Raw genomic sequence first — 11852 nt, forward strand, 5'->3', positions numbered from 1 at the left:
TTATCGAATCCTTAAATAATTACATTAGTCTTAGAAGGTACAAAGGAATTCTGAGATAGATGAGGAACTTGTAAGCTTACTGGAAAGAGAACTGTCATATAAAAATCAAAGACCGGGACGAGGAGATTGAAAAGGTCACATCTTTAACTTTTAAATGTGCCGGACCCAGGCTGCCCGCTAAGCTGGCAGCAGCTTTTGTGTTGGAGAGTGAGGGCAGCGGTGGGCAGTTGAATGCCATGGTTTGGTGCTCAGATGTTTTCTACACCCGGACCTGCAGTTCTTGAGAAATGGCATAATATGATGAAAGTAGTCTTTTTAAAAAAAAATTGATTTTATTTATTTATTTTTAGAGTGGAAGGGAAGGAGAAAGGGAGAGAAACATCAACATGTGGTTGCCTCTCACGCACCCTCTATTGGGGACCTGGCCTGCAACCCAGGCATGTGCCCAGACTGGGAATTGAACCAGTGACCATTGATTCATAGGCTTGTGCTCAATCCACTGAGCCACAGCAGCCAGAATGAAAGGAGTCTTTTATGGAAGTAATCTGGTGGCTTTTTAGCAAGTAAGTTGAAGTAAGCGGAGAGGGAAACCAGAGATTATTATTTAGGTGGTGAAGAAAATCTGTACTATTATTCTGTTAGTAAAAATTAGAATGTAACAAATGCAAGAGACATTTGAGAAGAATACATAGGTCTTGGTGAACAGACATACAAGACTTTAAGATCTTGAACCCAAATTGCTAGAAGAATGGTAACATATACATAGTTCTGATAGGAACCTGCTCCTGCTTAAACACCACTGGTGCTGCCCCATTGACATTGGATGAAAATCTGTCCTCCTTGCCTAGCATTCAGGTTCTTGCTTGCCTTTCACACCTCATTCCCTGCCACTTCCCTGCCCACAACCCTGCTCAAAACAGCTCACTGCTCTTACTTTTATCTAAAGCAACCTTCCTACTCTTCTCCTGTTGAATTAATCACCTTCCAAGGTTTTGCAAAGATAAATGTTACCCTTCTCTAAAACCTTATCTGACAGCCCATCTTCCTTTGAAGTCCTCATCCCCTCCCTCTGTTTTATGACAGTACTTTTGCCACTACTGCCTCTTACAGTTGCCATATTTATCACTTTGTTTATTGCATCTGAACTGTGGCTCCACAAAACAGAAGTTATTTATTTTTAATCCCTAGTTCCTATAAAGTGCCTGATATAGACTAGCGACCAAATACATATTTGTGGAACAATTAGTGGTGGGAGGATGTTATGGTCAGAAATAGAATTGATGAAAGGGGATCCAAGTTTCAGGGGAAATGAGAACTTTAATTTTAACATCAAAGGGAAAATAAAAGATTAGTGTCTCAGATGGAGGTGTCAGACTAGACTTCATTTTCAAAATATTGAAGTGAATGATAAAGGCAAGGTGAGCATAAATAATGAATGTCTCTTTTGTTCATTTCTAGTTTTTTGTTGAAACCCTTAAAGAAATAATTTTTTATTTTATACTGTTTTTTAAAGAAAAAGGGAAATTCAAGAAGTTAATTGAATTTTGTATATTATATATAAAAATCTTTTTCCTGGATAGTAATTTCTGTGTTCACAGATTGTAGCTGTGATCTGAAGTTATATTTTGATGTTTGAAAACCTATGAGGAATGACTTGGAGTAAGAGGGGTATAATCGTAGAGCCAGGACAGGAGAAACAGTGATGAGCATACTTAGGATTTTTTGTCTTCATATGAGCCATGGGTTAAGCAATAGATAAAAATGAACTTATTTGATAACATAAGAGCAGGTCTGCATTTATATGAATGATTATTGGTGTGGATACTGATGGAGAATAAGAATTTATCATTAAAAACATTTTATATTTTTGTAAAATTGAGAGAGAATTGTTTTAGAGTCGGAACAGCAGACATTTACTTACATGTGTCTGTGTGTGCAGGATTTTTACCAGTTATTCGGACGCACCCCCATCTGCTTTGAGTCTCTATCTGTGTCCAGTGTCTGACACTGACTGGGACCCCAGACACCAGATTCTCTTTACCAGGAATTTTACCTTTGAGTAGAGGGACTTAGCAAGATGAACGGTGAATGAGCTAAAGATAGTATTAATTAGTGTTTCCAGTGTTGTGCATCAGCTAAGAGTCTCTGGCCACAGATGGACGGTTTGGTGGCAGACCTGTGGTCTGTTTTCCCTGAAGTGCTACTACTGGATGACTCGGCCTCCATCACTTTTCTTCCCTGCGTTTGTGTGTGCTCAAGATTCAGATTCCTGGGAGGGAGAATCTGATTGATTTGCATCATATGTTCACCCCTGTGGTGGGGTAGGGTCTTGTATGGAGCAGGAGAAGAGGTTATTTTTGTTTCAAAAGACCTTGCAGTACTATTGATATAAGAATGCAGATAAAGAAGTCAGACAAATGGAAAAGAAAAAACATTGGTAGCCGACTACCTCCATGCCTTACCCACCTGGCATGTAGACATCCTTCTCATTTACAGAGTTTCACTTCTTCCTCTGTTCAAAGTGAAGTAACCATCACATCACCGTTACAACCACAGATGCAGCTACCACTTTTCCAAATATGCAGCCTGAAGTCATGTGCAACAGCTCCCTCATCGGGCCTCCCTGAGTCCAGAGGCTGTGGGAGATGTCCATTCCCTTTGTGATGTGTTGTTCTCACACCCCCAGTGGTCTAGAGAATTCTAATTAGCACCTGCTCTGAATTCAATAGTAAGAAAAAGGCGAAGGGAATGAAAAATATATGCCACAGGTAGCAAGAACATTTACAACCAGTCATAAGTCTGTAATGATATATAGTCAAATATATGGCTTTCTCTTTTGCCTCCTTTGACCAGCACCTCAACTGGTCAGATTGGTTTGACCAAGGATGTGGCTCACACTTGGTTCTGAGAGGTCCAGGCCCCTGGGGATTGGTCCTCTCTTGCTTATGTAATACATAATAGTTTTGTGTTAAATGTTTACCTTTCAAGCTTGGGACACGGTGGGGACGCTGTGAAAGTATGCGGTCTCTAAGTTCCAAACATACTGTTACCAATTGTATAGCAATATTTCTATTACTCTTAATAGCCAGGGTCCACCCCTCCAAACAGTGTGGTAAGGGATGCCTTTTCTTCTCCTAGCGGTGCGGGGGGAACCTGGAGTGGTTGGGTGACATGCAGTTTCCAATTCAGTGGACCCTGGTGGAGGGTAGTACACACCTTCCTTGGGATGGTACTAAAACCTCAGAAGAGTCCAAAATGGCAGGGAAACAGAAGTTAAAGACTGAATTCTTCAATGAAATCATGAGAGAGAGAGCACAACCGTTCTTCTCCCCGTGGTTTCCGAACCTGTGCAGTTCCAGCTGTGAGAGAACGGGTGTATGCTGCTTGTTAGGGCCACACACTGAGTTCTGTAGGAGTGCATACCTCAGTCTCTAGGTGTCTTCTTCCTGCTGGTGCCACCAGAAAATTCATCAGCAAAGTAGTTTATTATTTAAAAGATCAGTAATTTTTCAGGTGATTGAGTGTATGTTAAGATCAGTTAATTCCATAGATACCCACTTACTACCTTACATCTCCCTTTATGAAGAAAATTCTCTGATTAGAGACCACGTGGTGTGGGCTTCTGGACAGTTTACAACCTAATCTAGATAAGTATCAAGTTTAGTGACAACAACCTGCTATTCCTTTCACTGAGGGAAGGGTTCCAGTATGATCAACCCTTTACAGAATATGCAGTTTTGGGGGTTCCGGAACTGAGCACTGAGTACTGGCAAATGGTGCACAGGATGCCCATGTATTGTTCTTGTCCTTGTGTCCAGGCCGCTTTATCCATGAAATCACTGATCAACACCAAGCTAACTCCGTAGTTACTGCATTGATTGGGCTGGATTATGGCTGTAGGACACGAGATGGTCATCATGAGGTGCCTGCCATCTCTAGTTTCTTGGGATGAGAGGTTGATAGTATATTTTACCTAAGTGTTATAGGAGTAGCATCTGGGAAGAAATTAGTACTATTACCTGCTGATATTTTTACACACCTGCAAATAATAAAGTATACCCTGTAGGGAAATTGAATTAACTTGGCATTTTAAAAAATACTTAAGCAACAAATTTATGAAGAGTTATAGCCCCAGTACAAAAGATGTTAGCTTGAGGTGGAAGAAGATTTTACATCAGTACTGAAATAGAAATAATGAGTTAAAACTGTGACCTGCCCTAAAGAAAAACCAATGAACTATTTGTTTAACTGAGAAAGATCAAAACTTTGCTTTAAAAAAAAAGTATAACTGTTAAGCATGTTTAAAAACGAGTGTATCTAGATACATTTGTCATGCATGCTTAGTTATATTTAATATTTTTCTTTTAAGGTAATAAAATGTTTAAGAGTTGCAGGGTAGTTAATCTAAATTTTGCATCATATTTTAAGTAGAAACATTAAAATAGAGTGGTAATTTTTGAAGTACTATTTTAGTCATATGTATAGTGGAAATGAGAAGAGTGTCAATAAAGAAAATAAGTCTAGTTTTTGGAGACCGAGTTTCCATTCTTTTAAAAAAATGTCCTTTTAAAAAATAGGTATTTTGTGTTAGGAATTTAAGTATATAGGACTAATGAATATTTTTGGATAATGTTTTAGGCCTTGCTTATCCAAGAATCACGATGGAAATTGCCACACCTCCTCCAGCTGCCTGAGAATTACAATACCATCTTCCAGTACTACCACAGGAAAACCTGCAGCGTCTGCACCAAGGTTCCTAAAGACCCTGCCGTTTGCCTGGTTTGTGGCACTTTTGTATGCCTGAAAGGACTTTGCTGCAAGCAACAAAGTTACTGTGAATGCGTACTGGTGAGCATTAGTAAATAATATAAAATTCATGGAAACTCAGAAGCTCCCATCACACGGAAGTGTGGCGCACGCCGTCACGACAGCTCTGAACGTTTAACTCCTCCTTGAAAAAAAATGAGCAATGCGTACAAAGATTTTGTTCTTCGTTTTTGTTCCGGTTTGTTTCTGTTCTTTCCAATCCAGTAAAGGAGTAAAAACAAAACAAAACAAACACCTGAGGTTTTGGGTAAAACCTTTCTTAAGTACCCTTTCCTTCCTTCTCCTGCCCCCACCGCCCGTCACCGGCGCCTGTGAGTGGCGCACAGTGGCGCGCAGCGCGACGGTCGTCGTGGGCGCTGTTGCAGACGCTGACCCCTGCGTCCGGTTCAGACTGGATTTTAATTACTTTTCTGGATAATCCTTACCCAAATTCCTCCCAATGTATTATTAATAAAGTGTTACACATGAGGTTATAAATTTAACGTAAGTGAAATCTTACTCAAATTTTTAAAAATATTTGTTTTATTTAGAAGAAATTTACCTAGGAGATTCTTGATTTTCTTATAAAAAGTCCATTTGACCATGAAGCTAACAGATACATTTTAAATTTTTGTAGCACTCGCAGAACTGTGGTGCAGGAACAGGGATTTTCCTTCTGATCAACGCCTCGGTGATTATCATCATCCGCGGCCACCGCTTCTGCCTCTGGGGCTCCGTGTACCTGGACGCTCACGGGGAGGAGGACCGGGACCTGAGGTTAGACGTGCCTGCCTGCCCGCGGTTTCGCTGGAGTCGGGTCAGGAAGAGCAGTGTGCTGTTTCTGGCTTCTTAACGATAATATTTTTAATATTAAATTCTGACGGTCATTAATGTAGAGCTATTTCTACTTTTTGAGATATTTTCCTCATCAACATGCTAAGGAAACATGAAATAAATTATTGTGTGAAATTTTTGTCACAAAAATCTATTTTAAAAAATGTGTGGAATCCTCATCGTATTTTATTACTTTTAATACCTTTTTCCCTCTTTTTATTCTAGGCGAGGCAAGCCTCTCTACATTTGTAAGGAAAGATACAAAGTTCTTGAACAACAGTGGATTTCTCACACTTTCGATCACATCAATAAGAGATGGGGTCCACATTACAACGGACTGTGACTCACCACCGGCACTGCATCATGTCATCATGTTCATCGAGGATTTATCAACAATAAGCTTTAACTTACTTTGGGAGATTAATGCTTTTGCTGAGGGATAAAAAGAACACATACGTCATAAAGCCTTTCCAAAATTAGGTGCTTGGTAATCACACTAATGGTATAATAATTTTTTTTAATATCTGAAGAACATAAGTTACAAATTAAATCATTCTTTAGTGATCATTTTCAGAAAATCTACAATTAATAAGAAGCACAACTTGACAAAATTATGTAAAGCTAATTCTCCCAGCAATGCACATCAGCTACTCATTGATATTTAGGGTGGGATTTATTTAAAGTTTTACTGCTTCTTATATCTGTGTGTTTTAATTTGCATCTGCATATTTTCATGCATCTTTCCCCTCTGCCACTCTTGTGTTGATTTGAGATTATTGCTGTATGTAATTAGGAAAAAATGTAAAACATGATTTATGTGAAATATTGTATAGTAAAAGTTGGTCTAATAGTAGAACTTTAAAATTTTTTTCTTATTGTGAGGAATCTGTTTAAAGTTTAAGGCTTTGCTGAAAACTTAATTCATTCTCAGGAATTTCATAAATATTCTCCCCAGGTAAATAATTGAAATAGTTGTAAAATAAGTAGATAGATGCTGTTAATATAATACAGTACATTTTGGGAGATACATGTGTGGGTGGGGGAAGGAGCCCTTAAAAATTGAAATTTTCCATTTCAATTGGATGAAGTACTGGAGGTAGTAACCAGTACGTTTGACGATAAAATCAGTAGTGGTAGGAGCATACACAGGGCAGATTTTGAGTCTGTGCATGCCCACCTTTTATTACCAACCACAGTTTTGTTTCAATGACCAGATTGGAAATGCTCAGACTTCCCCACAAAGGAAGCAGAGTTTTGGAACTTTCCTTTTAGCTGAAGAGGTTCATCTATAAGGTACTTGTTCATTGTAATCACTGCTATTTCTGCGTGGTTTCCTAAAGGGTTGGGGGAAGCTCAGTGGTGGTGACTCTCATGAATGAGCCATGCATCTGCATTCTTCTTTGATGCTGCTGTGAAAAGCAGTTTATGTGTGTAGGGTTTTTTGGTCAGTCAGAATGGGAATGGTTGAGCTAATGCCCACTCTATTAGTAGAGAAGGAAGATTACAGAAAAGCATGTTTAATATTGCTACCAGAAATTTTCTTTCAAATAATTAAGTTGATGATTGTTTCATAATGCATAGTGCTATCGAGCAGTTCCTGGTATTTTGGACTTACATGGCTTGTTATATGAAATTACATTTTCACATGTAAAAATAAACTAAAAATATCTAACGATAAAATGGAAAAATCAAGTCAGATCTAGCTGATAAAAATCATGAATGACATGCCATTACAGAATATGCAAGTGGACATTAAATAATGGTCTTGAATTAAAATAGAAAGAGCAGAACAGTACATACTCAAATGTGTTCAAAAAGTCAGAAAATTACCTATAGCTCTACAATGAATTACATGGAAATAGCTTGCTATTTTTATATATATTTCCAAAATATTAAGATAACTTTCTGAAAGACTAGAATGATTCTGTTTAACTAAATAGCTGTCCTTTCCAACTCATTGCTACTTTATAAAATAATGTATCATAACTTTAGCCTGTCATATTTTTTGCTTCAGTCGTTATGAATACCAGACCATTTGTAAGTGTGGTTGAAGAGCAAAATGCTAATTTACATCTCTAGTAAAAACTGTTTCAGGATTCATGAACTTGAATAATTCTACAGTTTGAAACTCTGATGCTATATATACATGGTATAATGTATTCAGACTTTGATTACTACATATTTAAAATGGAATGTTTTATGGTTGTGCATATGGATGTGAAGTGAAAATATTAGCCTTAACATTAAAATTTGGGTTTCTTAGTGTTTATTTTGATATTGGTGAATTAGTCACCAGTAAATTTTTAAAAAGCACTTGGTTGAAAATTGTACTTGAATACATACATGCATGCTGCTAAACTAGAACTTTAATTTTCCCCCCATAACTTTTTTAAGTACCATTTATAAATTCACTTTTAAAAATAACAGGTCCAAGTTAGAGTGGTGTGTGTATATTATTCCAAAAATGTACTGGCGTGATGATACCTTGTATGAATGATCATTAAAATACAGTACATTACTGTGGAAGCTAATTGATCTTTATAATTAAGCAGAAATTATAAAACTAGGAATAATCAACATTGTAAGATATGTTAATAAAAACCTACTGTCATTTGGTTTGTGAAAGGTCCTTAAAATGTTTAATGCTTACGTGTTTTTTCCAAAGGTTTTGACAATAACATAAGTGAGCACAGCTGACGGGATGAAAGCATAACATACCCATAGCTGCTTTAAGGTGAAGTTGAGTATAAAGGGTTTGCTTTTCCTTTCCCTTTTTATCTTGAGAGTTAGTTCCTATTTCTTCTATCCTTGTCTCAAAGTTAATGCAAAGCCTTTGCTAAGCGTCTGTGTTTGGGGAAGGGAGAGGGGGGAAAAAAATGGGGGTGCCAGTCTGAGGGGCACTGCCATGGTCCTGGCTTTCCAAAAACCCCCATCTGGCCTTCAGAAAGCTAACGCGCTTTATGATACAGTTGGTCTTCTTGAGTGGTTTGTGGTGGTGTTTGAATGGGCAGTTTTTACTCCCACCCTTCCATTCTGTAGCTCACTGGCCAGTTAGGAATCCATTTGTGTTCACAAACCTTTCTTTCTGCTTCATGCATTTTGATATTTATTGATGTCTGTGACTTGGCAAAGATGCTGAGAAAAAGCACTGAAAGCTTGGAGGCAACAATGGTGTGAGAACCAATGTGGCCCATGAATCTCTATCATCTCCAGGATTATAATTGCTAATTCTCAAGTTCTTATTGTTGGCTTGTATTTGAGGTCATGTTGAGCAGCAACAAAACCCAAACAGTGCAATGTGGTTTTATCCACTAGAATCAAATCATCAAGACAAGATACATTTATTCACCGATGATTATGCCTGATGCTTGATAGTTAGTGGGAGAGCAGAAAACTTGTTACCGTCAGTCCGTTCATAGCACGTATGATCTAGCTGATGACATCAAGCAGCACTTAGTTCATCCAAGATGAGCAGAAGTGGGCAGAAGGATGGCAACGTCATCACTTCTCTATTTATGAATTTCCAGCTTCGTTGACCATGAGGCATCAAGCACTGAAGAGCTATACCATCTTAGTGTACAATGATCTACCAGCAGTGGAGTAAAGGACTCCGGCTGGTGCCACACAATGAAAAAGCACAATGAGACCTTAAGAGAGTCTCATTATGAATGTGACAATGCCAGGAGTGAGGTGTCAGAGCCCAAGAGCAGGCCAGAAGCAGGAGGTTCAAGAGTACAGGTAAATGCTTCTGTTGAGGGAAAGGGATGGGGACAAGAGAAAGGGAAGAAGGTTTAAAGCGGGGAAAGGATTCACATCTGTTTCCCTCTTATCTCGGTGACAGAGGAGCAGGATCATCTGTTGAGAGTGAGCTGGTGTAGGATCGTCTGGGACTTGAGGTAAGTGGTGAACATTTAGATGTGTGCTAGAAGAGAGTAGGCCAGAAATAAGGAGAAGCACTGCAGAAGTCACAGTGAGGGCCCAGTTGGGTTAGAAGCCCTAACATTTTGATGGAGCCAATTAGAAAGGTTCTGTGACTTTATGAAGCCCCTGAGTGCAGTAGTCTAGGGCTTGAAGCACAGGCTGCTAAATTAATTCATGTTCTGGGGACTTGGAAGATGGGTATAATGTAAGGAAGTAGGAGATTTAGAGGTGCTGGTTGAAATGAGTGTGGGGTCCATGTTGGATAAATTGAAGGGTATAGTATCAGAAGTCACAAGATTTAATGTGAGCTTTTAAAGTTTTCTTTCAAAATTATGAGAAATTGCTTTAGTGTCAGAGCATTAAAATTCACTTATTTAGTAAATGTTTGGGGGGCTCATTCTATGTTCCAAGCACTGTAAGTACTGGAAATACAATGGAAAAGAAGCCAGATAGTCCCTTCTCTCACAGAGCTTTTTGTGTGATTAATGCTACAAATGGTGTGGGGGGAGGAGGGAGGGTGTTGGGGGAAGTGGGCTATTGGGTACTAAAGGAGGGGCCTCTAAGCCAGACTTGGGGAGTGTGAGAAAGATTCCAAGGGGTAGATGTATCTAAGAGGACCCCCAAATACTGTGTAGGACATACCTGGGTGACAGGAGGCGTGGGGAATACTGTTCCAAGCAGTGAAGAGAATAATTGGCAGAGATTCAGAGTTGGGAGAGAACTCGTAGTTACAGACCTGAAAGGGAATCATTTTGACTTTAACACGTGCTTTGGAGAAATAAGTAAAATCTAAATTACAGAGGGTTTTGTCAGCCTTCTAAGGGTTTTAGACTTTGTTTAGAGAGCAGTGGGAAGCCATCAGATTTGCATCTTAGAAAAGTCAGTCCAGCTGCACTGAGGAGAAGAATCCAGAGTAGGAAGACTTCCCTACTTATCTGTTGAGAGGATCCAGACATGTCATTATACTTGACTCAACTAGGGGTGTTGTGAAGACAGAAGTGAACAGTATCAGAAGAGAGTTGACAGAATTCAGTAGGGTAAGGAAGAGCAAGGAATATTTATTAAATGCCTACTGTGTGCCAGATACTAAGCTAAATGCTGGGGATACCACACTGAACAAGACAGGACTAGTGTCTTTCTAGTCTAGTGGGAGAAAAGCCACTCTGATTACAAGTAGATGGATGGTATCAGCAAGTTAGGCAGGGGCCCCTGGGTACCAGTAGATTCATTTAGTGTGGGGAGTTCACAGAAGGCTGCATGGAGGAAGTGATGTTAAAGCTGAGACCTGAAAAACAGGTAGGGGTGAGCTAAGTGAATTAGGGACTAGAGGGAGGGCATTCTAAGGGGTGCATATAGCATACAGGCCCTGAAATAAGCACGGGCAGGGTACACTCCAGAAACCGAATGGATCTTGAGAATATCATGCTAAGTGAAATAAGTCAGATGGAAAAGGACAAACATGATTTCACTCGTGTGTAATGTAAAAAAAGTAGCCAACAAGAACAAACTTGCAGACAACGTGTTGGTAGTTAACACGGGGGAGAGCGGGGGTGGGGTGAAGTGGGTTAAGGGGGTCAACTATATGGTAACAAGGAGACTAGACTTCAGGTGGGGAGCATGTGGTAGAGTACACAGATGTCAAATTTTAATACCGTACACCTGAAAATTATATAATATTAACCAGTGTTGCCCCAGTAAACAATTTAAAAAGAAACGGAAAGAAGTACTGTACAGTTGAAGCATTGAAAGCAGACGGGAGTGGGGCGTGTGGCCAGGTATGATGCCGGAAAGACGGGCACGAATCAGGTCATAGGTGGTCTCCTGAGCCATGTTATGGATTTTGATCTTTATCCTAAAGGCAACAGGAAGCCATTGTTGCCTTAAGAGATTAAGTAGGGCAGTGAATGATCAGATTGCAATATTAAAATGACCATTATTGCCTCAGTTCAGAGCAAGGGTCAGCAAACGTTTCCTATAAAGGGCCTGATGGTTTTTGTCACAACTATTTAACTTTGCCATTGCAGTGTAAAAGTAGCCACAGATGTATACGGCTAATGGTATTGGCAAATTAAGAGATTCAGAATGTATTAATTATCTACTTCTGTGTAATAAATTACCCCAAATTAATGCAATAAAGCAACATTCATTACATTACAGTCTGTGGACCAGGACTCCAGGAGTTGCCTTCCTGAGTGATTCTGGCTCAGAGTCGTACAGGCTGCAATGAAAGTCTCATCCAGGGCCGTGCTTATCTGAGGCTTGACTGGGACTGTAGAATCTGCTCTCAGATT

General features: G+C 39.4%; 1 protein-coding gene across 6 annotated transcripts in view; it reads left to right on the forward strand.

The window, feature by feature from the left end:
* UBR3 (ubiquitin protein ligase E3 component n-recognin 3) overlaps positions 1-8255 on the forward strand; it is a 192857-nt gene extending 184602 nt beyond the window's left edge. For all 6 annotated transcript variants that reach the window (XM_053665019.1, XM_053665021.1, XM_037140665.2 and 3 more), the window contains 3 exons: positions 4639-4848; positions 5444-5583; positions 5866-8255. In XM_053665019.1, the coding sequence (XP_053520994.1) occupies positions 4639-4848; positions 5444-5583; positions 5866-5983 (468 nt within the window). In that variant the 3' untranslated portion in view covers positions 5984-8255. The remainder of the gene's footprint in view (positions 1-4638; positions 4849-5443; positions 5584-5865) is intronic.
* The last annotated feature ends 3597 nt before the right edge of the window (positions 8256-11852 follow it).

Source organism: Artibeus jamaicensis, unplaced genomic scaffold (genome assembly GCF_021234435.1).
Source record: "Artibeus jamaicensis isolate MK-2021 breed Jamaican fruit bat unplaced genomic scaffold, CSHL_Jam_final contig_391, whole genome shotgun sequence".
Classification (NCBI taxonomy): Eukaryota; Metazoa; Chordata; class Mammalia; order Chiroptera; family Phyllostomidae; genus Artibeus; species Artibeus jamaicensis.